A 26,630-nucleotide genomic window follows, 5' to 3' on the forward strand; every position below is an offset into this window, starting at 1 on the left:
GTTTACGAATTTGGCCTGACGCTAAACGAGATGCTCTGAGACTGGTTGGTGTGCGGAATAAATAATTTAACAATACAAAAACGTCTGCTAGCAGAGGCCGAGCTGGATTGCAAACCAGCATTGCAGCTGGCTTTGTCCTTAGAAAAAGCGGCAAGCGGAGCACATGAGTTACAGGGTGCTCCGATGGAGGTAGACACCCACACCAGTGAAACTTGAGTTAAGGGACTACCGCTGGGGGATAGGCTACTGCATAGCCACCCTCGGGAATGACCCAGGCCCACTCGCAGAACCGCTCCCAAGCAAGGGAAAATTAGGACCAGACAGATGGCAGCCCCTGCAGCCTTTCGCCCGGCAAGATATTGTAGTTGTTGCCAGAGATCTGAGCCAGAGAGGAGAAATAGAAGCCCAAAACCAACATCTTGGAAAGGACACGTATGCAGGGGCACAGGAGAATGCACACCCTAGAAGCCCCACCTACCTCCGACGAGGAACAACTAAATTGTGTAACGATGGTTAAATCAAAATCCATTAATTAACCATAAGGTTGAATGGACATCCCACATTAATAGAAGCCGACACAGGAGCAGCTGTATCAGTAATAGGGAAAACCGTATTTAATAAAACTTGCACTGGACTCCAACCCTTATTCCTAACCAGGACCTTGGCAAAACTGAGGACTTACACAGGGGAACCACTGAGAGTGTTGGGCACAACACATGTACCTGTGGCTTATGGAGAGCAACTGGTTAGGCTGCCTTTAATGGTAGTGAAAGGTGCGGGACCAAGCTTATTGGGACGAAACTGGCTAAAAGAGATCCAGCTGGATTGGGTAAACGTTTTCCAGCAGGAAAATGGTCGCCTGAGCGAACTCCTGTGCAGATACCCAGAGGTTTTCCGAGAAGGTCTCGGAACAATAAAGGGAGAAAAGGCGACATTACACTTAGATCCAGAGGCAATCCCAAAATTCTACAAGGCCCGACCGGTACCTTTCGCGTTAAGGTAGAAAGTTGATACGGAAATCAAGATTGGAGCGTGAAGAAATAATAAAACTGGTCCAGTTTGCAGAATTGGCGGCACCGTGGTTCCTATCCTTAAGCCAGACGGCTCGGTCTGCCTTTGTGGAGATTTCAAACAAACGATTAATCGCTACTCACAACTGGACAAATACCCAATTCCCGGATTGAGGATTTGTATACAAAGCTGGCTGGCGGACTCTTATTCTCAAAGCTGGATATGAGCCATGCATATCTACAGCTGAAGCTGGACGAAGAATCGCACAAATTCTCAATGATCAACATGCTGAAGAGCCTTTTTCAGTACACAAGATTACCCTTCGGGGTATCGTCAGCCTGTGCGATATTCCAGAGAACAATGGAGAATATATTACAAGGGCTACCACAAGTCGCCATTTACCTGGACGATGTCCTCATTATGGGAAAAACAAAGGCAGAACACTTGCAAAACCTGGAGGAAGCCCTTGGGAGGTTTTGAGCAGCAGGCATGCGCCTAAAGAGGAAGAAATGTGTTTTTCTAGCACCTCCAGTAACTTATCTGGGGTACAATGTTGACAAGTCAGGGCTACATCCTTTGTAGGATTGGATGAGGGCGATTAAAGATGCCCTGGCCCCCACCACAATCCAGGAGTTAAGATCTTTTTTAGGTGGTGACGTACTATGGAAAGTTCATACAGAACAGGGCTTCCATCCTGGACCCCCTACACCAATTACTAAGAAAAGGGACAAGCCTGGGAGTGGTCTGCCCGCCAAGATAGGGCTTTCAAGAAGATCAAACAACAGCTCTCCTCAGAAAACATCTTGGCACACTGCGACCCCAGGAAAGAATTGATGCTCACTTGCGACGCGTCTCCATGTGGCGTTGGTGCAGTTCTGGCACACACAGGGCAAAGCGGGCAGGAACGGCCGATAGCGTTTGCTTCCAGGACGTTAGCAGCAGCAGAGCCAAAGGGCGCCCAAATTAAAAAAGGACTGGCTGATCTTCGCGGTGAAGAAATTTCATCAGTATTTGTATGGGTGGAAATTCACTATAATTGCAGACCACAAGCCATTGCTGGGCTTGCTGAAAGGAGACAAAGCGGTGCCACCAATAGCTTCGGCCCGAATCCAACGCTGGGCCCTACTACTGGCAGCGTACCAATATCAATTGGAGCATCGGTCGGGAACCCGGGTGGCAAACGCCGATGCACTAAGCAGGCTGCCATTAACGGACACCCTGCCATTGGTACCCAGAATAGAAGAAATGGTGATGACACTACATTTCCTGGACACCCTTTCAGTGGCCGCACAAAACATTAATTAGTGGACACAAAGGGACCCAGTTTTAGCAAAAATAAAACACATGGTGCTAACTGGGGAGATAGAAAGACCGGTCCAGGTGAAATTTCACCCCGACTGGAGCAGAAGAGAGCAGATCACTGGAAGACTGGATACTGCTGTGGGGAGCTCGAGTAACAGTTTCAAGTGAAGGCTGTCGAGCCATACTGACTGAACTACATCATGGGCATCCTGGAGTCTCAAAAATGAAGATGCTGGCCAGGAGCTATGTCTGGTGGCCGGGCCTGGACACAGACATAGTGGCATTGGTAGGTCGGTGCCAAGAATGCCAACAAGGGCAGAAGGTGCCACCGGCAGCCCCGCTGCACCCATGGGAATGGCCAGGTAGACCATGGTTGTGACTTCATGTCGCTTTTGCAGGCCCGTTTATGGGTTCAATATTTTTTGTAATCGTAGATGCCCATTCCAAATGGCTGGATGTCTACAAGATGAACTCTGCAAATACAACCGCAACCATCGAAAAACTTTGCACCTCGTTTCAACACATGGTATCCCGGAGATTTAGTTTCAGATAATGGATCGGTTTTCACCAGCCAGGAGTTCACACAATTCATGAAGTCAAATGGCATTCGGCACATAGGGATGGCACCATACCACCTGGCATCAAATGGGTTGGCGGAGTGAGCCATCCAGACCCTAAAAGTCGGTTGAAAAAACAGTCAGTAACATCATTAGACACTAATCTGTCGCATTGGCTGTTCGACTATAGGACAACCCCACACGCCACAACGGGAATAGCACCGGCGGAGCTACTCATGGGCAGACGACTCCAAACCAGGCTGAGTCTACTATTCACAAATTTAGGCAGAAGAGTAGAATGACACCAAGAGGCCCAATGCAGGGGCCACGACAACACTCATCGAGAAAGGCAGTTCAACTCGGGTGAAAAGGTATGGGTCAGAAATTATGCGAATGGCCCCACATGGGTAGCAGGAACAGTCAAGGCCAGGACAGGACCTGTGTCGTATGAGATATGTGCGGGAAAACATGTAATAAAAAAACACCTGGACCAGGTGCGGGCCTCCAATTCGTTTCCTCCCCCGGAGCTGACTCAGACCAGCATACCGTGGAGAGTTTTCCCCGACAAACTATTCACGCCCCTCCGACACCACTGGTGAGGACATCGGACTCTGATATGGACACCATGGATGATGTCGCGGCTGACGGCAAACCGCCCCTCAGCGCTCTTATCGGAAAAGACAGGTGCCTAGCCGTTATATCCCCCCCCCCCCCCCCCCCCCCCCCCACGTCAGAGGCCGAAGTGGAGGATCCGGACCCAGCGCAGAAACGAAGCAGAAGACCCATGAGTCGCGAGGCCCATGGGGGCTCCTCGGACTTTGTGGGGGCGGGGTATAATGACTTAGGCCAGGCATTTGAGATTGGCCAATTAGAATAAGAGTTCCCTGATTAGTGGCCCAATCGGGGAACCCCCTCCTCTATATATAACGGGGAGTGTCAGATCCTCTGCACTCCCAGTGTAGACAGCAAGCGGAATGGACCTGGTTGTTCGGCTGTTGGTTTTGTAAATAAAAGGAATTCTGGTGATGGGACTTCTGCCTCTGTGGACTTATTACACTGGATTTGTAGAGCAGAAGCTTTCTTTAAAAGATTTATTTGGAAAACCCGGATTGGATTTCTGAATGCAAACTGCCGATGGAAAGCAATGTTGTGAAAGAAGATTTTGAAGTGTTTTTTCTGGGAGTGGAATTTGGAAACTTTCGTGTGACAATCATCGGGGGGGGGAGCGGGTTCTGTAGAGAAATCCGCAGACATCCACTGGGGTTCAGATCGGAGTGTGCGTTTTGACAACCAGTCTGTGTGTTTAAAGGAACTTTTCATTACTGAGACATTGTAGCTTAAGATGTACTTTGTAATCAGGGTTGATCTTAAAATCTGATCTGTGTATTTGTTGAGCTAAGGAGGAGGAAAGGAGTATTGTATCATCCAATTTTTCATGTTTAATTGTTTTTCCTTGTTAAAACTAATTGGTGGACCTGTGACCCTGTTCCTCCACATTTATTTTTAAAAAGTAAAAGTTAGAGTCTTTTGGCTAGAGTTCCGTTCTGGGATCTTCCCAGCCAGTTATAACAGCAACTGGGGTCGTAACACTTTAACGTAGCAAAACACCCCAAGGGGCGCTTCAAAGGACTGTTATTAAAGAGCATTTTGCACTGAGCGACAGAAGACTATATTAGTGCAGATTATCAAAAGCTTGGTCAATTATCAGGGTGCTCAAGAGACCAGAATTCGAGGAATGCAGATACCTTAGAGGATTGTGAGACTGGCAGAGATTCCAGGGATAGAGAGGGAAGTTACAGAGGCATTTGAAATCAAGGGAATGTTAAAATCAAAACATTACTTGACCAGGTGTCATTGTAGGTCAGTGAGCACTGGGTTGATGGGGGAATGGGGCTTACTGCATGTTGAGGTGCAGGCAGCAGAGTTTTGGATCACCCACGTTTACAGAAGGTAGAACGTGGGAGACCAGTCGGGAGTATCAAGTCTGAAGGTAATGGATAATTTAATTTAACTGTATAATTCTTGTATCAAGTCGCTGATTCTTTTTAATATTCAAATCTTTTTGTCGGTCTTTGCTATTTGACATTTGTTCTAAATGTATTATGTTAAAATGTGTGTGTTTGGAAGCTCTATCAAATTTCTGTTTCCATTTTTAGAGTGAAAACTCTGAACTTTCTCACTGAATAGTACCCAGTGCAAGCATGATGTGTTGTTAGGTCAGAGGATGTAATTTACAGTTTGATCAATGGTATAATTTGATTATAGCTAGAAATATTAAAGTGATTGATACATCAATTTTTGTACCTTTGTATAGTTCTAATATTTACAGTCATCTAATATTTTGTATGTTTCTGTGGTGATTAGTCCTGTTCCTAATTATTGAGACACGGTGGTATCTGATTTTCATTTATTGACTTGTAATTATAATCCTTAGAGATTGTTTTACTTTTCTATACACTGGGTAACGGCTGCAATTTTTTCAGATTTTGTATCAATGAGCAGAGACTATCTTCTTCCAGTTACATTTTATGCATATGTCAAATTAGTTTTCCTTCATTTAAACAGTATTGTTTATTCATTTAAACAGTATTGCTTTATAAATTAGCAAAGTTACTTTATAATTTAATGCTAAATTTTAATTCTCATTTAGGCAACAACATTACCAGAAAAATACAAACAAGGAAAGCTGCATGCATATAAGCTTATCTGCAAAATTATGAAACGACGTCAAGATGTTTCGCCTAATTCTGATTTCCTGGTTCACTTCTACAACATAATGCACAGTGGACTCTTAAATCCTGATCAGGTCAGTTTGTTCTGGTTTCAAGTCAGTTTACTACTTTTTCCTGAAGCATGTATTTTCAGACTTGTAAAGAATAGAGCTATTAAATTTAAAGGTACAAGTTGGATACTGTTTGGTGTGAGGTTTTTTTCTTCCTGGTTGGAGGTTTTGGGACTGGTGCAGTACCACTGCTGGCGATGCAGGTTTATGAGGTGCTGCATAACCTGAACACTTGATGCTACAACTGAAATAAACCTGTTAGGCCTGGACCAGAGTAAATTACTGTCTGTTCAAGGTTTTTAATTGCTAATCTTGAATGCACTGCTCAAGCGGCTGCTCCAGCAAGTGCAATAAGTAATGGGGAGAAAAAAATTATAATAATTTAAATAATTAAATAATAGAAAGAAAGATCTGGGATGGATTGGAGAAGGGAAGAAGAGGAAATAAATGATTTTTTTTTCAGCAAATTCTACAAATTTGCTAAAGTGATGGAGCAAAAATAAATGTACTGCAACATAAATCACTGAAGTCTCTGTTTCGCTTATTCTGGTAGTGTGCAACTCATGTGATCCATTGTTTCAGTATATTTGCTGTGTTACAACATTTAGCAAATCATTCCACGCTTCTCCAAGCCTGACAAGGCACGTTTTATCTACAAGTTTGTGTTTTATTTTCAATGTATTACTCTCCCAAACCAGACCACCAAAAGTGGCTAGGATACTGGATCAAAGCTCCAATATTTTATTTTATTTCAAAAAGACTGTGAGGAAAATATATTTCGCTCCAGGAGCGATTGAATGAAGAAATAGGGATATGGTATTTTAAAACACAACTTCATTACTAATACTGTGTTAAAATCTTTACCATCACACCGAAAATAGCTTACAATTACCCCTACCCTTACTTGCTATCTTTATTCCCACTTAAATAACAAGAAATAGGCCATCCCAGCTCTCAATCCACCTTAAATATCAGTGGCACAGAGTAATACTTGCTTTCCAGAGTTATTCTTCAAGAAAGAGATCTCTTGACGCTGCTTTACAGAACAGATCTGATTCTGGTCCGAACCCCTGCAAATACCCTGGCAGTGTCTCTTCAAAAGCTATTTTCAACTGGCTTGTTTCGGCTTCACTTTGTCCTCAGATAAGTCTACACTGATTTAAATACAGTTAATCTATTTTAACTAACTTACAGTGAAAGTTGCACTGTTTCATTGTGCGCACAGCTTCATCTAGATCAGAACACAATGAAAATGCGTTCTCGAAATGCCTGAAGCCTTAGCTCCACCCAGCAATAACACCACTTCACCAAGATAAAAACGAACTCCTCAAAGAATCCCCTTAATCAAAACAAAATTACATTATCCAAGCTTTTATGATGGTTAATTGCACCTCAGGCTCCTAAAAGCTTTGTTTTAAACCAAGATTCTTTTGAAAACATGACTGCACCAGTCAAGCACACTCTAACCCAGGCTTTTGACCCTTCTCCACCAAATGCTTATAATCCAATATATCTGAAATCCTATATTCATCACAAATGTCCAAATGAAGAGCTGATGCTGCAATTTACTTCTAGAAATCCCATTATTTCCTTTAAATTTTAACCATCAAAATGAGAAATTACCGATGCTTGCTTTTTTGAATGAAACTCAAATGCACTATATTTTAGTGAATGTTATATTTCATTTATACAATGAAATACTGATTATGTTCATTTTAGTTGTCTTCTATTTTAATACTGTTTTTAAAAACATTTTAGGATATTGTGAATACGATCATCAAGCACTGTTCTCCAAGATTCTTTTCTATTGGGTTGCCTGGTGCTACCATGCTAATTTGGGACTTTATAGTTGCTGCTAGCAAAGTGACATTCTCCTCTTCACTCAACGTAGGTCAAGTACTTGTGAATCAATAATAAGGTAGAAAGATGGACTTTTGAAATGCTGATTTGCCCGTTATTGGCTTATTTTGAAAATTAAAGGAACCTTGTGTGAATTTTTTATCGAGTAAAGAAAAAAAATGGACAGAATTTAGACCATAAGACATAGGAGCAGAATTAAGCCACTTGGCCCATCGAGTCTGCTCCGCCATTCAATCATGGCTGATATTTTCTCATCCCCATTCTCCTGCCTTCTCCCCATAACCCCTGATCCCCAATTTAAAGGTTATACATGGGCTTGTGATCTGGCCTTAATGAACGCTATTGTGCTGCTTCATTGACTTGCATTTCTCCAATTTGTCAAATTAAAGCAATATAACAGTACATTTTTCCCTTTGCAAATAGAACCCTTCCTGGTATTCCAAATGCTATTTTTGTTTTCAAAGAATGTCATTCTGGATTTATCACTAAATTTTGCCCAATTATTTCATTGCCTCACCTGTGTTTCTTTCTAAGATACTTATGAATGGAGCAAAAATGTACTTCATCGATAAATCATTGCATTTTGTTGACTTGAACAGTATCTAGCTTTTCCCTGAATGCAAAAATACCAAACGAGGTGTACTTCTGATCAGTTTTTATATTGTACTAAATTATATAGGTAATTTTACAGTTGGTGCTTGGGTGGTTCATTGGGTAAATGCAGTGTCTGTGCAGGACTGATTTGGACAGGCCAATGAACAGGGGCTGGTTTAGCACAGTGGGCTAAACAGCTGGCTTGTAACGCAGAACAATGCCAGCAGCGCGGGTTCAATTCCCGTACTGGCCTTCCTGAACAGGCGTCGGAATGTGGCGACTAGGGGCCTTTCACAGTAACTTAATTGAAGCCTACTTGTGACAATAAGCGATTATTATTATTATATATCAGATTTGAACTGTACCATGTTGGCTTTGCTTGGCAAAGTAACTGCTGAAGATGCCACAATTTATCTTGGCATACTTGGGCCAAATTTGCTTTGCCTATGTGCTGTAATATAAAAGAGAAGAATGAGCATGAATATCAAGCTCCTCAATGATCAGTCAAATAGCCTGATGCCCCTTGCTGTCTCAGCTAATCATGAACAATGGCAGAGGCTGATATGCCAGCAGCATGAATTACTGCAGTCAGTTGAGAGAGTAAGAGAAATAAGGAAAGAAACAAAAGTCGAGTTTACCTATAAGCAATGTTTCAATTAAAAAGTTAAGTATGCAACGAAATGTTTGAAAAAGACAATCTTTTCTGCATTTAAACCTTATTAGTCAATTTTTTAAAATAGTTGAAATGATGTAACCCCTCTGTTTTCTGAATAATCCATGATAATCTATTTATTGAAAAAAGTTGGCCAAGATTTTTCAATTGTAATACCAATGCGAATATTGAATTTGAATTAACTATTGTATAATTTCAGTTGATTTTTCCCAGAATTTCTAAATTTACACTTGTTCTATTTTAGGCTCCAAGAGTAGAAGCACAGATTTTATTGGGCTCTTTAGTCTGTTTCCCAAATTTATATGATGATCTCCCTACATTACAACCTTCTCTTGTGGATATTTTGTCAACAAAATGTGATGACGTTAAGGTAATATTCCTCATGAAAATGGTACCAAATGTGTTTGATTGTCATCAATGCTTCGTTATTCACCCCATCCCTTAAGCACAGATTGAAATTAATGTTGTTTTTCTCAATTCTGTTGTACGTCTGGGTATATTCTTCTCCAGTCTTGACCAAATCAAAATTAATTGTTCGGATCTTGTGGTGCAAACCACAATAAGGTTATTAGTACTTAGCATTATTAAAGTGTGACACTAGGGATAACCCTGGGAATTACAGGCCAGTTGGTCTTAATTCGGTGGTAGGCAAAGTAATGGAAAGGGTACTGAAGGATAGGATTTCTGAGCATCTGGAAAGACACTGCTTGATTAGGGATAGTCAGCACGGATTTGTGAGGGGTAGGTCTTGCCTTACAAATCTTATTGAATTCTTTGAGGAGGTGACCAAGCATGTGGATGAAGGTAAAGCAGTGGATGTAGTGTACATGGATTTTAGTAAGGCATTTGATAAAGTTCCCCATGGTAGGCTTATGCAGAAAGTAAGGAGGCATGGGATAGTGGGAAATTTGGCCAGTTGGATAACGAACTGGCTAACCGATAGAAGTCCGAGAGTGGTGGTGGATGGCAAATATTCAGCCTGGATCCCAGTTACCAGTGGCGTACCGCAGGGATCAGTTCTGGGTCCTCTGCTGTTTGTGATTTTCATTAATGACTTGGATGAGGGAGTTGAAGGGTGGGTCAGTAAATTTGCAGATGATACGAAGATTGGTGGAGTTGTGGATAGTAAGGAGGGCTGTTGTCGGCTGCAAAGAGACATAGATAGGATGCAGAGCTGGGCTGAGAAGTGGCAGATGGAGTTTAACCCTGAAAAGTGTGAGGTTGTCCATTTTGGAAGGACAAATATGAATGCGGAATACAGGGTTAACGGTAGAGTTCTTGGCAATGTGGAGGAGCAGAGAGATCTTGGGGTCTATGTTCATACATCTTTGAAAGTTGCCACTCAAGTGGATAGAGCTGTGAAGAAGGCCTATAGTGTGCTCGCGTTCATTAACAGAGGGATTGAATTTAAGAGCCGTGAGGTGATGATGCAGCTGTACAAAACGTTGGTAAGGCCACATTTGGAGTACTGTGTACAGCTCTGGTCGCCTCATTTTAGGAAGGATGTGGAAGCTTTGGAAAAGGTGCAAAGAAGATTTACCAGGATGTTGTCTGGAATGGAGAGTAGGTCTTACGAGGAAAGGTTGAGGGTGCTAGGCCTTTTCTCATTAGAACGGAGAAGGATGAGGGGCGACTTGATAGAGGTTTATAAGATGATCAGGGGAATAGATAGAGTAGACAGTCAGAGACTTTTTCCCCGGGTGGAACAAACCATTACAAGGGGACATAAATTTAAGGTGAAAGGTGGAAGATATAGGAGGGATATCAGAGGTAGGTTATTTACCCAGAGAGTAGTGGGGGCATGGAATGCACTGCCTGTGGAAGTAGTTGAGTCGGAAACATTAGGGACCTTCAAGCAGCTATTGGATAGGTACATGGATTACGGTTAAATGATATAGTGTAGATTTATTTGTTCTCAAGGGCAGCACGGTAGCATTGTGGATAGCACAATTGCTTCACAGCTCCAGGGTCCCAGGTTCGATTCCGGCTTGGGTCACTGACTGTGTGGAGTCTGCACGTCCTCCCCGTGTCTGCGTGGGTTTCCTCCAGGTGCTCCGGTTTCCTCCCACAATCCAAAGATGTGCGGGTTAGGTGAATTGGCCAATGATAAATTGCCCTTAATGTCCAAATTGCCCTTGGTGTTGGGTGAAGGTGTTGAGTTTGGGTAGGGTGCTCTTTCCAAGAGCTGGTGCAGACTCAAAGGGCCGAATGGCCTCCTTCTGCACTGTAAATTCAATGATAATCTATGATTAATCTAGGACAAAGGTTCGGCACAACATCGTGGGCCGAAGGGCCTGTTCTGTGCTGTATTTTCTATGTATGTTCTATGTGCACAATTAAGCTTGGGAGATCAGAAAATTGTTGTCTGAATTGCCGCCTTTCTCCCAGAATATTTTCATGATTGGATTGGATTTGTTTATTGTCACGTGTACTGAGGTGCAGTGAAAAGTATTTTTCTGCGAGCAGCTCAAACAGATCATTAAGTACATGAAAAAAAAATTAAAATAAAATTCGTAATCGGGCAATACAAGGTGCACAATGTAAATACATAGACACCGGCATCGGGTGAAGCATACAGGAGTGTAGTCAGTCCATAAGAGGGTCATTTAGAAATCTTAACATGTGGAAGGACATGGAGTTGACACATCTATGTGATAGATGCCCACTAAATTCAATCACTTGCCCGTTCCAGTGTAAGTAAATTGTTTAACAATGTGATAAGTCTTAATTGCTGCCAAATAGCCTCATTGGCATTGAAACGTTTGCTGCCAAATAGCCTCATATGCACTGGAACTTGAGTATGTAGTTTCATCCCTTCGGATTTAAAATTTTAATAAAAATAGAAAATGATGGCAGCTTTTGTGGAGAGAAAAACCAGGATAATATTTCAGAATAATGATTTTTTAAAATCTTCCATAAATTGTTTTCCCCTCTATTTTGATTTATGTATATGACCTGACATTGAATTAACTGTTCTAATTTATACTGTTTGGCTCAGTCTGATTGCTTGATAGATACAGTTGTTTTCCCTGTTTAAATGAGTTCCTAATTCTCTATAGAAGTCCAAAATGGACTTCTAATCATCAGAAGGCCAGAGGATGTATGGACAAGTATAAAGAAAGACTGGTGCCATTTATGTACCACTGACCACAAAACCCAGTTCATTGAGCTGCTTCGAGCAAATCAAAAATAAAGACTCCATCCTCATGGCATATTTGGCCAGGTTTATTCACAATGTAATAAAGATTAATTGTTACTGCACTTTTTGCTGCCATCCTATATCATGGAGACATCTGGGCAGTTTCCTTGGAGTTCTTTTTAATCTCCTGCTCCTTTATCAAATACCCGGTCTTAGCATCATTGGTGGAGATGGGTGATTTTCAGCTGTTCAAGGTTTGTTTTCATAAAAATAATCATTTATATATTTCAATATTGCTAAAAGGATATATTGGGACAACTCATGACAGTTGTCTTTGTACTGCCTCTGTATCATCAAACATCCTGCATTAGATGAACTACAATTTCCTCCAGTTAAATGTTGGAATTCAGGCCAAAGCAAATTTTCACAACCTTAAGAGTCCTATTTGTTCTCAGAGCATGTGACTCTCCTGTTAAACTAGGAGGCCAGAAATCGATCTTTAGTCAGTTTTAGATTTATTCACAAAGTGTGACTTAGAAATATGTAGCTACTGACTCTACCACACACCACCAGTGTCCACAATTTTCTCTTTGGAATCTTCTGACAATCAAAAAAACAAATGAACTAATTAACTAAATGTACCGTTATACTTTTTTTGAACATACCAATGAAATGAACTTATTAACTAATGAACTGCCCCTTAAGGGGGCAAATGTCTCTATATTTGCAAAAGTAATTTTCAATGTGTGCCCTCCACCTGTAGACATAGAACCACATAACCTCAAATTCCTTTCTGGCCTTATTGTTACCTCATTGGCGGGGGGCGCGGATAATCGATCGGGATATCCCGCCGGCATAAAAGCCATTTTGGAAGTGGGAGTGGAAAATTCATCCCCGTAGATTTTATGTAGTGCAAAGTAGATGCACAAAATTAGACTGTTGTCATAGCTAACAATTTGAGAGACTACGATCCACATCCAGTTCTACTACAATATTATAACCATTTTTATTGAGTTTCATTCCAATAATGGAAATCCACTTTTAGGATTTAAAAAAAATCCTACTATGTAATGCATCTAAAATGCATACAGGCAAAACAAAAATGTGACATGTTGATGTTCTGAAACCTCAAGATTCTGTGGATTTGAATTTAGATCCAGCCTGCTGTTTCTGCAGCCTGATCTGAATTAAGATTCTGAAGGTTTAATAAATTCTGGGATTTTTAAATTGTAATCCTTGAATGTATTGGCAAGCTCATCCTTATGATGATAGATAGACTCATCTGTATATAATATGAGTAAATCATCATCATCTGGATGTGTATTCTAAGTTATATGTTTTACTGTTGTAGTTCTGGCAACTAACCAGCAGATGGTGCGAGTACACAGGCACGTGACCCGGACTCGCCATGTGTTCTGGCAGAAGGTGTTAGTCAGGAGTTGATAGCAGTCGCATATTAGAGTAGCTCTGTAGTATCTTCGTATAAGTTTGTGTTAGACCATTATTTCAAACTGTATTAATCTTAGACATTAAAGTAATCCTTTAGAGTAGTGTTAGTAATAAATAGTTTTGCTGTAAAACAAAGTCTAATGTTCTTTGTTAACACTACCACATAAAGATCCAAGATCAGCATAACCAAAGAACATTACATGGTACCTCGGAGTGAGTGTCGAAAGAGAACAGTTAAGGAAAGTTAGGTACGTCGAGAAGACACAAGAAAACAATTGAAGACTCTGAGAAAATCAGCTGCAAAACAATATGCTACCAGGATCGCAAAGCAAGATGGAAGCTTTGAAGACTGCCAGCCCATTGCTCACGACTGGGAATGTAGATGCGAACTAGCGTGCTTTGAAGCAACAGTTCACTTTTTATGTGCAAGCTCTTGGTCTCCAAGAAGCTTCAGACGTGAGAAAAATAGTGCTCCTAATGACAGGAGCCGGTCCCCAATCACTTGATTTGTATATTACTTTTCAGTTCGTTTCGGACGAAGACTAGAAGACCTACTCAAAAATAATCGAGCAATTTGATAACTATTGCTCTCCTTTTAAAAAAAAGGAAACATTCGAGCGCTTCATGTTCAGGATGAGACTGCAAAATTTGTGCAAAACTTTTGACTGTTTTGTCACGGATCTTTGTCTCAAAGAGCAATTTTGCAGACCTCCATGAGCCATTGATAAAAGACCAAATCGTGTACGGTTTACAATGTGTTAAATTATGCGAGCAATTGCTGAGGGAAAGCCGTTTAAAATTAGCAGATGCCATTAAAATCTGCAAGGCCAGTGAGATAGCACAAACGCAGATCACTTAGATCCAGACCCGAGAAAGTGATGGGGGAAAAAGTGACGGCATCTTTGCTGTATCGCAGCAAAATCAGAAACGTTGTCCGAGTGGCGCCCATTTCAAAAATAAATAAATAAAAATTCGGAGCACACCATTTCGTGCCGGAAGTGCGACAGAACACACGGTCCGAGAAAATGCCCTGCATTTGGCAAATCTTGTGCCAGATGTGCCAGGAAAAAAAATCAGTTTGCGCAGCAGTGCCTGTTCAGCGAAAGAAGACGGCAACCAAAGGGCATGAATGTAATAACCAAGTAGTAACCAAGGCTACAAAAATTAGCCTTCATCAATTATACAAAGTGCAGCTTTGAACAGGCAACAGGAAATTAACGATGAACCAATTGGCCTTGAAGGTTCTGTCTTTGAACATAATTGATGAAAATGCTGGACAACAAAGAACACACAAAATGCAGGTGATGAAAACAGTGGATTAGTGGACTACACCTCTTAAAATAAACAAGACCATTATAAAAGTAAAGTTAGACACCGGAGCTCACGCAAACTTAATTGACGAAGCCGACTTGATGAAGTTGAAAATAAAACTGAATATCCAAAACCAGGATTGCGACTATAATGGGGAAAATATTGCAACTCTAGGTGCTTGTAACCTACAGGTGGAAGTAAAGAGAGAAATATTTAATCAAGTTCATAATAGTTCAATCATCAAGAACATTGTTATTGGGCGCAGACGCCTGCGAGCAGTTACAACTGGTGAAGCGTGTCTACAGCTTGGTGCAACAACCACTCTGTGCCATCATTGAGCAAATAATGAGTAGATTCCCCCAAGCATTCCAGGGAATTGGAATGTTGCCATTTCAATACAAAATCCAGCTCCAGGATAATGCATGTCCAGTAATTCATCTGCCTAGACGAGTGCCTGTGCCACTTGGAGCATGCCTCAAGACCGAGCTTGATAAAATGCAGAGGTTAGGCATCATAGAGAAAGTGGAAAAGTCAACCGACTGGGTTAGCTCGATGGTGTGCGTGAAGAAGCGGAACGGAGAGTTGTGCATTTGCATCGATCCCAAGGACCTGAATGAAAATATAAAACGGGAACACCACCAGATCCGCAAAAGAGAGGAGATTATATGTGAGATGAAAAATGCCACAGTTTTTAGCAAACTTGATGCTTCCAGGGGATTCTGGCAGCTATGATTGGACAAGGACAATACACGTTTGTGCAGCTTTAATACACCGTTCAGATTTTTTTAAGAATGCCATTTGGCATCATCTCTGCACGCCGATTTTCCTCCAAGCGATGGAACAAATTGTGGAAAACCTTCCTGGAGTTTGCATTTATGTCAATGACATAGTCAAACATGGCAGAGCACAACGAAATGACTACGACAAGTCATGCTCAGGATTGACTGGTACGGGCTCAAGCTCAACAAAGACGAGTGTCAGTTCGGGATCAAAGAGATCACCTTTTTAGGAAGCAAGTTATCAGCACTAGGAGTACAACTGGATCCTGCGAAGCTAAAAACCATTGTCAGCATGCCTCGTCGACATGACAAGAAGGCGTTACTACGCTTGCTTGGAATGGTGAATTTTGTGGCAAAAATCATCCCCAACTTGTGCAGCACGGTAGCACACGTGGCTAGCACTGTGGCTTCACAGCGCCAGTGTCCCAGGTTCGATTCCCTGCTGGGTCACTGTGCGGAGTCTGCTTATTCTCCCCGTGTCTGAGTGGGTTTCCTCCAGGTGCGCTGGTTTCCTCCCACAGTCCAAAGACGTGCAGGTTAGGTGGATTGGCCATGCTAAATTTCCCTTAGTGTCCAAAAAAAGGTTAGGACGGGTTATTGGGTTATGGGGATAGGGTGGAAGTGAGGGCTTAAGTGGGTCCGTGCAGACTCAATGGGTGGAATGGCCTCCTTCTACTCTGTATGTTCTATGTATCTATGTAATTTAGCCTCAAAAACAGTGCAGTTCAGGAATTTAATACGGTAGGCTGTTCCGTTTGAATTGACAGTCAAGAGACCGTAGTCTAATGTTAAAAATGCATTGACGGCCACACCAGTTTTAGCGTTCTTTGACCCAGCAAAGAACACTAAAGATATCGACTGATACAAGAAAATGTTCACAAGACATGGCAACTGGTACCATATGCATCCAGGGCAATGACAGAAACTGAGAAACGGTATGCCCAAATCGAGATAGAATGTCTCAGACTAGTGGTGGGAATTGAAAAATTCCACGATTACCTTTACGGCCTGCTAACGTTCACCGTGGAGACCGATCATAGACCACTGGTGTCCATTATTCGAAAGAACCTAAGTGAGATGTCACCTTGAATCGAGAGGCTAATCATGAAGCTACAGAGGTACGACTTTGTGCTAGTATATTTGCTGGGCAAATACAAAGTGGTTGCGGGATACCCTTTCCAGAGCAACCAACAATAAGGTCAATCTGGTGATGGAAACCCTGCCTGTAACGAACAACAAGTCCAAATTGATAAAGGCTGAGACAGAGAAAGATGAAACCTTGCAGAAAGTAGTCCAACATATGAGACAGGGATGGCCGACAGACTCGTGCTCCAAGTTCTGAAACGTCAGGCACGAACTGAGCTACATCAATGATTTTGTGCTCAGAAAAAACAGAATAGTTATTCAACAATCATTATGGCACATTATCCTCGGGGAGATTCACGAAGGGTACTTGGGGATTGAGAAGTGCAAGAGGTGGGCCAGAGAATTGGTTTATTCGCCAGGGATCAATCGGGACATTCAACGAACAATGAAACACAGGAGTTGACAGCAGTCGCATATTAGAATAGCACTGTAGTATCTTCGTATAAGTTTGAGTTAGACCATTATTTCTATCTGTATTAATCTTAGACATTATAGTAATCCTTTAGAGTAGAGTTAGTAATAAATAGTTTTGTTGTAAAACAAAGTCTAATGTTCTTTGTTAACACTACCACATCAAGATCCAAGATCAGCATAATCAAAGAACATTACAAACCTTACTGGGCAGCACGGTAGCACAAGTGGATAGCACTGTGGCTTCACAGCGCCAGGGTCCCAGGTTTGATTCCCCGCTGGGTCACTTGTCAGTGCAGAGTCTGCACGTTCTCCCCGTGTCTGCGTGGGTTTCCTCCGGGTGCTCCGGTTTCCTCCCACAGTCCAAAGACTTGCAGGTTAGGTGGATTGGCCATGATAAATTGCTGTTAGTGACCAAAAAGGTTAGATGGGGTTATGGGGATAGGGTGGAAGTGAGGGCTTAAGTGGGCTGGTGCAGACTCGATAAACCGAATGGCCTCCTTCTGCACTGTATGTTCTATGTTCTTACTGTCTTTCTTTACATTAGAACTTGCTATAATTGGTCGAAGCACAATGTAATAATGAGAAACTAGCAAGGCATTGGTAGCAAGAATGCCTTGTACTGTTCCACAGTTGCTACAAAACGTAACTATCTGGTACAAAGTTAAAAATGAATACTGACTTATAGGACCAACTTAAAATTGTTACGGTTAGAAGAGTAGTTATATTTCACCTGCTATTGGTATCGATGATGGATTCTCCTGTCACTTTGACAGATGAGTGATCAGCAAAAAACTTTAACCTGGTGTTGTAAGACTTCGTACTGTGCTCACCCCAGTCCAACGCCGGCATCTCCACATCATGGCAAAAAAAAAAGGTTTACAGCTTAGTTTGTTCATGTCTCGTGCGACATTAGATCAAGGGTTGAATTCTCCCTCCCTTGACGCCGGAAACGTGAACTACGATTGGACGGAGAATCGGGCACAGGTTCGCGCACGGCGCTGAACCGAACTGCGTGCTCCAGTACGTCGCTGGTGGTGATTGTGAGGTTTGCAAAACCGACATTTAAATTAATTTACATTTCATTAGCGGATTAGACCCAATATTTTCCAGGCCTCCATGATTCTCCGCCCATCTCTGGCGGAAGCTATGCGGGAGAGGTTTACTGCAGGTATTTACAAGCAGGTACTGGGCACCATGGCTACTGAGCTGGGTGGGTTGGGGGGTGGTGGGGGGGGGGGGGGGGGGGGGAGTGAGTAACGGGGAGCAAGTAACGGGGAGTGACCTGGTGACAGCTCCGTGTGTTTGGGGTATCCCCCTCTGGATCGAGATGGCCTGGCTTTGTTTTCAACACACCCATTTGTTATAAGTTACAGGCCCCTGGGTGCTCACTTTGCTGACTGCTCCTGTAAATGTTCACAGGCCTCTGGTCATTTGAGAGCCCATCCACCCACCCCTCTGGCAAACTCTCATTCCCCAGCTGACCTATCAACGGGATGGGCGTAGCCAAGCTCAATCTGTGGCACACTAGATACTAGCATTCAGTGCACTTATCAGAAGCATTGCCCAACTGCATGGGAAGCAGATGAATAGCAGAGGTCACTCCAAACAATGGACAAATGCACCGTGGCCTTTGGCGCCCTTCTTGGCACACTGCCCCTCTCGGGGCAGAGGCCTCACCAATGACACTATCAGTTATCCCACTATGCAGGACCACCAGCTGTCTTCAAGCCCTGGCTGCCCACCTTGCCCCTGCTCTCATCCATCCTGCCTCTGGACAGGTTCTCGTAACTTGTGTGTTACACATCACACTGCAGCTGCGCTCCCAACAGATGCATGTCCCTGCCTCATCCCCATTTGTCGGACCTGCCCCCACACAAGCCTCTTAGCATGGGCGTGGTGGTGGTACATAGTAATCCTCTCCACCACACAACTGCCTCTGTGTCTACATCGTGGTACACATCGGTACCAACGACATAGGTAGGAAAAGGGACAGGGATGTAAAACAGGAATTCGGGGAGCTAGGGTGGAAGCTCGGAGCCAGGACAGACCGTGTTGTCATCTCTGGTTTGCTGCCAGTGCCACGTGCTAGCGAGGTGAGGAACAGTGAGAGAGTGCAGTTAAACACGTGGCTACAGGGAAAGTGTAGGAGGGAGGGTTTCAGTTACTTGGATAATTGGAGAACATTCTGGGGAAGGTGGGACCTGTACAAACAGGACGGGTTACACCTGAACCAGAGGGGCACCAATATCCTGGGAGGGAAATTTGCTACAACTCTTCGGGGGGGGTTTAAAATAATTTGGCAGGGGGATGGGAAACTGATTTGTAGTCCAGGAGATAGCATTGCTGGAATTCAGGAAGTTGAGGGTAGTGCAGTACTGAGGAAGGTACCAAGGTCACAAGAGTGGACCTGCAGGCATGAAGGTGGTTTGAAGTGTGTCTACCACAATGTGAGGAGCATCAGGAATAAGGTTGGTGAGCTTGAAGCATGGATTGATACCTGGGACTACGATGTTGTGGCCATTACGGAGGCGTGGATAGAACAGGGGCAGGAATGGTTTTTGGACGTTCCGGGGTTTAGATGTTTCAGTAAGATTAGGGAAGGTGGTAAAAGAGGTGGAGGAGTAGCATTGTTAATCAATGATAGTATAATGGCTGCAGAAAGGCAGTTTGAGGAGGATATGTCTACTGAGGTAGTGTGGGCTGAAGTTAGAAATAGGAAAGGAGCGGTCACTTTGTTAGGAGTTTTCTGTAAGCCCCCAAACAGTAACAGACATGTGGAGGAAAAGATTGAAATGGAGATTTTTGGATAGGTGCGGTAGTCACAGGGTAGTTGTCATGGGTGACTTTAACTTTCCAAATATTGATTGGAACCACTATAATTCGAATAGTTTGGATGGGGCTGTTTTTTTCCAGTGTGTGCAGGAGGGTTTCCTCACACAATATGTGGATAGACCGATAAGAGGCGGGGCCACATTGGATTTGGTACTGGGTAATGAACCGGGCCAAGTGTAAGATTTTGTTGTGGGAGAGCACTTTGGAGATGGTGACCACAATTTGGTGACTTTCACTGTAGCAATGGAGAAGGATAGGAACATACGGCAGGGCAAGGTATATAACTGGGGGAAGGGTAATTACGATGCGATTAGGCAAGAATTGGGGAGCATAAGAGGAAACCGGAACTGTCAGGGATAGGCACAATTGAGATGTGGAGCTTGGTCAAGGAGCAAATACTGAGTGTCCTTGATATGTATGTCCCTGTCAGGCAGGGAGGAAATGGTCGAGTGAGGGAACCACGGTTTACAAAAGAGGTTGAATGGCTTGTCAAGAGGAAGGCAGGGAGCTTGTGTAAGGATGAGAAAACAAGGTTCAGTTAGGGCATTTGAGGGATACAAGATAGCTAGGAAGGAGCTCAAGAAAGGGCTTAGGAGAGCTACGAGGGCGAATGAGAAGTCCTTGGCGGGTAGGATCAAGGAAAACCCCAAGGCTTTTTACTCTTATGTGAGGAATAAAAGAATGACCAAGGTGAAGTTAGGGCCGGTCAAGGACAGGAGTGGGAATGTGTGCATGGAGTCTGAAGATATAGGAGAGGCCCTAAATGAATACTTTTCTTCAGTGCTCACAAAAGGAGAGGGGCCATGTTGTTGAGGAGGATAGTGCGATACAGGCTGGTAGGCTGGAGGACGTAGATATTCGGAAGGAAGATGTGTTAGAAATTTTGAGAAGCCTGAGGATAGATAAGTCCCCTGGGCCTGATGGGATATATCCTAGGATTCTTTGGAAGGCGAGGGATGAGATTGCAGAGCCTTTGGCTTTGATCTTTATGTCCTCACTGTCTACAGGAAAAGTGCCAGAAGACTGGAGAGAGGCGAATGTTGTCCCCTTGTTCAAGAAAGGGAATAGGTATAACCCTGGGAATTATAGGCCGGTTAGTCTCACTTCGGTCATAGGTAAATTATTGGAAAGGGTCCTGAGGGATAGGGTTTATGATCATTTGGAAAGATGCAGCTTAATCCAGGGTAGTCAGCACGGATTTGTGAGGGGTAAGTCTTGCCTCACAAATTTGATTGTATTCTTTGAGGAGGTAACTAAGTACATAGATGAAGGTAGAGCAGTTGCTGTCGTGTACATGGATTTTAGTAAGGTGTTTGATAAGGTGCCCCATGGTCAGCTCATGCAGAAAGTAAGCAGGCATGGCAGAGAGGGAAATTTGGCCCATTGGATCAGTAACTGGCTATTTGTGATTTTTATCAATGACTTGGATGATGGAGTTGAAGGTTGGGTTAGTACATTTGCTGATGACACCAAGATTGGTGGAGTAGTGGATAATGTGGAGGGCTGTTGTAGGCTGCAAAGAGACATTGATAGGGTGCAGAGCTGGGCTGAAAAGTGGCAGATGGAGTTTAACCCTGATAAGTGTGAGGTGATTCATTTCGGTAGGACATATCTGAATGCGGATTACAGGGTTAACGGCCGGGTTCTGAAGAATGTGGAGGAGCAGAGAGATCTTGGAGTTCATGTCCATAGATCTCTGAAAGTTGCCACCCAAGTGGATAGAGCCGTGAAGAAAGCTTATAGTGTGTTAGCATTTATTAACGGGGATTGAGTTTAAGAGCCGTGAGGTTATGCTGCAACTGTACAAGACCTTGGTTAGACCACATTTGGAGTATTGTGTGCAGTTCTGGTCACCTCATTATTATAGGAAGGATGTGGAAGCATTGGAAAGGGTGCAAAGGAGATTTACCAGGATCTGGAGGGTAGGTCTTATGAGGAAAGGTTGAGGGAGCTAGGGCTTTTCTCATTGGAGCGAAGGAGGATGAGAGGTGACTTAATTGAGGTGTACAAGATGATGAGGGGGATAGATAGAGTGGACGTTCAGCGACTTTTTCCTCGGGTAGATGTAGCTGTTACAAGGGGGCATAACTATAAGCTTCATGGTTGAAGATATAGGAGGGATGTCAGAGGTAGGTTCTTTACTCAGAGTGGTTGGGCCGTGGAACGCACTCCCAACTATGGTAGTGGAGTCGGACACTTTAGGAACTTTCAAGCGGTTATTGGATAGGCATATGGAGAGCACTAGAATGATTGGGAGTAGGTTGATTTTATCTTAGTTTCAGACTAGTTCAGCACAACACCGTGGACCGAATGGCCTGTACTGTGCTGTACAGTTCTATGTTCGATATTCTATTTCTACCAGTGATGGGACCAACCTTTCCAGAAGTGATACACCAGTCCGGACTGCAGCTGGCTCCTTGAGCAGTCCTCTGAATGTCCGTTCCCTCAGGAGTCCCTATCTCCACCTCAAGTGCTGCAGCATGTGTGACGTGCACACAAGAAGGTGACCCAGGAGCCTCTTCACTAAAATGACCCAGCGAGGTGATAGCATTGGGTTGGTGGTGAGTGCAGTGCCAAGAAGTCGATGTCGCCCCTGGACTGGTCCTTCAGGGTCTGCTGGGTTGTGGCCGGGAGCGATGGAGCCCAAACGGGCCCGCTTCTTTTGTTGGTGATCCTGCAAGACAAAAGACATTTTTTGTATGATGAGATCTCGGGAAATAGTCTGGGGGACAAGAGTGGCTCACTTGCTATAGGGATATCATTTTGCACTAGGGGCTCTCTTGGTTGTCCCATTCCAACCTCTGCCTAGGAGATGGCCCTCTCTTCCACCTCCATGGCTAGCTCCATTGCCCCTCTGCTCGGCATGTGTCACAGCCCTAAGGTCCGGCTCGCCCCCTCCGGTCTTCTCCTGCTCCTGTCGATTATGGGCCATCTTTTCCAAGCGGACACATGGTAAGATGCATAGAGGCGAGTTGCATGGGGGCGTCTATGGCTGGTGGCATGTATGTGTAGGGCACCTGCCCAAAGAGGACAATACAGGTGTTGGGGTCTGGTGCAGGGTGGGATGTGAGGGAGATGAAGGCTGATGGGTTTTGATTGACCTCTAAGGGGAGGGTGAGGAATGGGAGTGATGGTGACTCACCCAAACTAACCTAAGGAGATCATTCACCTTTTTGTGACCATGAAAGCCAGTCCACCAGGTGAGGCCCACAGCACTCCCGCCTCTGCCACCTCCGCCTAGGCCCACTTTACGTCCACGGGCGGTAACCTCCTGCCTACCCTGCCTCTCTTGCACTGTATCCAGCATTCTAGCCAGCTCACCCTCCATGAACCTCGGTTCTGCTCTCTGTTGGACCATCTTTTTGGCTGGAATGAGTGTGTGTGGGGAGTGGAGTGCATATAAGCAGTTCCAGCTTGTCAAGCTCCCCAGTGCCAATTCTGGTCCCAGGGAATCCGACGCCGGAATGAATGAGAATTGATCTAGATTCACGTGGGCAGAGTGCTGGCCCATTAGCAAGTCCCGAATTGCTCCAGAACTGGCGGCCCCAATGGGAAAGTGAACCCCATGCAATTCATTCCCAGAATCAACACCTTTTCTCTCAAACTAAGAATTTTGTCCAAAGTCTCTGTTTGCTGCATATGAAGTTAGTGTTGGAGAGATGGATGGAGATATTGGCTATGTGCTGCACTCGCTTGTCCTGAAGGCATTTCACTCTGTTCTCAAATGTCAAAATTGCTTGATTACAAAAACTTCTCCATTTGGGTCTGTCCAGGATTTTTTTTCCCCCATGTATTAGGATCCAGCTTGCAAACCCTGAGGTTGGCTTTCAGATTGCCTCTATATCTAAGTTTGGGATGTTCTGTGGCGCGGGTTCTTGTGCTCAGCTGGCTGTAGAGTACTGCTTTTGTTTTGGGGAATCCTCCCTGTAAACTGCAAGACGAACTCAGCGAAGCTCTGAGTATGCTCTCGATGGCAGGTATGCAGCACTGTGCAAGAACCTTCGTGTTGGGGATTTTGTTTTGCCACCTGATGTTGCAAATAAATCTCAGCAAAGATCGAATGCTCCGCATCATTTTATCTGATGACTGACATTGTCCAACTCTTGCTTGGGGTAATGTCAATGTGACATTTAATATACTTATAGAAAAAAATGTTATTTTTTTAAAAAATCAGATCCTCTGAAAAGCACACTTACTAAATTATTAAATATTGGGAAAACGAAAGCCATTCTGGGTCTTGCCACAGAGTCTGCAGAGTTAGCCACCAACCCCATCCATTGACGTGGCAAATGTCTGAGGCTGAACCGGACTGTTTCGAACCTTGGTGTCATTTTTGACTCTGAGATGAATCTGGGCCATCACTAAAACCACCTATTTCCACCTCTCTAATATTGCTTTGCCTCAGCTCGTCCTAATAAATTATTACCTTTTGAAACTTTTAAACATTCAGTTTGCCACTCTAACACATTCCTTGCCAGCCTCCCATGTTCTACCACTCAAACTTTTGGTCATCCAAAGCTCTACTGCTTGTGTCCCAACTTGTAGCAAGTTCTCTTCATCTATCACCCTGTGCTCATTTTTTTAAACTCTTTCACAGGAAGTGTGTGTTACTGGCAAGGCAAGCTTTTGCTGCCCCATCTTTAATTGCCATTGAGAAGGTGATGGCGAGACATATCCTTGAACAACTGTCCATGTGATGTAGTTACATCCAAAGAACTGACTCTGCTGTTAACCGTGTTGAATGTCAAGGGGAGCTGTTTAAGTTCTCTCATTGATCATGGTCTTTGGCACTCGTGGCGTGAATGTTACTTGCCACTGATCAGCTGAAGCTTGCATGCCCTGTCCTTGCTGTATGCGAGTATGAACTGCTTCAGAATATGAAGATGCGCGAAAGGTACTGAAGAGTGTGCAATCAGTAAACATTCCCAGATCTGACCTTACGATGGAGGGAAGGTCATTGGTGAAGTAGCTGAAGACGGTTAGTCTGAGGACACTACAGTGAGGAATTCTTGCAGGGGACATTTGAGCACAAAGATCAAGGCTGACATTCCAATACAGTACTAAAGGGAGTGTTATGTTGTCATCTAAAACATTAAAGGCTTTATCTGCTCCATCGGGTGAACATAAATGATTCCATGGCACTGTTTCAAAGAAGAGCAGAGGAGATATCCCCAGTGTTGGAGCCAATATTTATGCCTCAATCAACATCACATAAACAGATTATTGGGCCATTCCCAAATTGTTTGTGAAAGTTCCTATGCACAGGTTAGCTGTAATGTTTTCAGCATTACAGTGATGCCTTGAAAAGTAATTCATTGACTGTAAAGTACTTTAGGCTGCCCAATCATCTTGATATGCATCGATAAATCCAAGTTGGTCTGTTTTTGTGTGAATACCTAATGACATTTTGTTGTGTTAAAGGCAATATATGAATCCAACTTTTCTTTGTTGATTTAGTCTTGTTAGAATTCCATAAGAAATGGTGATAAATGGGTTCTTGGATCTAAATTTATTTTAATTTGCACTTCGAAGCAATTACTCTTCAATGGGTTCACTTGGGAGTGTGCAAATGTTTACAATCCTTATTTTTTTTAAATTCCTTTTCTTTTCCTAACATAATTTGAAGACTCTATGTGGCAATACAGTGGATACTCAAATCGTGACGTCGAGAGAAAGGCAGATGTGACATTCTTACTGCCTTATGGCACAATATTATGAAATGCTGGTGCAATCCATCCAAACCTCAAATATGGTCTAATAATTATTTTTTAAATACCAAACTTAATACTCTGAATAAAATCTCTGTTGCTGCTGCATGGATGAATTTTTTTAGAATGCGACATGGTGTGAACCTGATGAATTTTAATTAGTATGCCATCTTAGGAAAGATAATATTTATTTTCTGATGTGACAATTTTTTTAATGAACCCAAGTAATCTCAATGCAGTTGATTTGATGGTTTTCTAGTTTATCTTTTTAACACTGAAGCTCTGCTTGTTTGAAGTCTGCATATATTCTTTTTCAAGTTGCTTGTGTTTTAAAAGGTTTCATTCCTTTTTTTCTGGAAATAGTGCTCTGAGAGCTGTTGAACTGTTGCAATCCAAAAATATTCCACAATGTATATTTTAAAGTATATATAATATATAACAAAAGAATGGCTTGAGATTTTTTTTTACTTGCTGGCTTATTTTATGCATATTTGATGACTCCCTATTTGTTTTCATAGGAACTTGTAATTAAGAGCATTTTAAAATCGGCAAGGGAAGAACCTTCTGGACCAGCTAGGTTAGTATTTCTAATAATGGTAACTGGTGATATGAATTTTTATTTCATTTTAGTGCTGGCCAATGCAAGGGATGAGAGGAATAGAACACTTTCTATTTCAGACATTCGAGATTGCATTCAGCATTCCCTGATCAAGTACAGCACAGTCAGCTACGGAATAAACCACTAATGCAACGGCGTATAATACCATCAGGCACAGTCTCAGGATAAGAGATCAATCTTTTTTTTTAGAAAACATTTTATAATTTTAACATTCTAAACAACAGAGCAATCCAACACGCGCAAAAACCCCACAATAACATATCCAACTTCCCCCCCCCCCCCCCCGCCCTAACTCCTAGCTACCCATATATTAGATTTCCTGCCCTTATTTTTCACTTCCATGCTGCCCCCCCCATCCCCCCTCTCCTGCTGATGGTCAATTTTCCTTGTCGATGAACGGCTGCCACCTCCGAGCAAACTCCTATCGTGAACCCCTTAAGGCAAACTTAATCTT

The 26,630-nt window shown here is 43.2% G+C and overlaps 1 protein-coding gene across 1 annotated transcript in view; it reads left to right on the top strand.

Annotated features, from left to right (window-relative positions):
- The window catches only part of ralgapa1 (Ral GTPase activating protein catalytic subunit alpha 1), a 361,211-nt gene that overhangs the window by 146,576 nt on the left and 188,005 nt on the right, over nt 1–26,630 (top strand). Inside the window, exons 25-28 of the mRNA XM_072494899.1 lie at nt 5,521–5,676; nt 7,411–7,539; nt 9,024–9,149; nt 26,076–26,134. Coding sequence (XP_072351000.1) covers nt 5,521–5,676; nt 7,411–7,539; nt 9,024–9,149; nt 26,076–26,134 — 470 coding nt within the window. The remainder of the gene's footprint in view (nt 1–5,520; nt 5,677–7,410; nt 7,540–9,023; nt 9,150–26,075; nt 26,135–26,630) is intronic.

This window comes from Scyliorhinus torazame, chromosome 2 (assembly GCF_047496885.1).
Source record: "Scyliorhinus torazame isolate Kashiwa2021f chromosome 2, sScyTor2.1, whole genome shotgun sequence".
Lineage (NCBI taxonomy): Eukaryota > Metazoa > Chordata > Chondrichthyes > Carcharhiniformes > Scyliorhinidae > Scyliorhinus > Scyliorhinus torazame.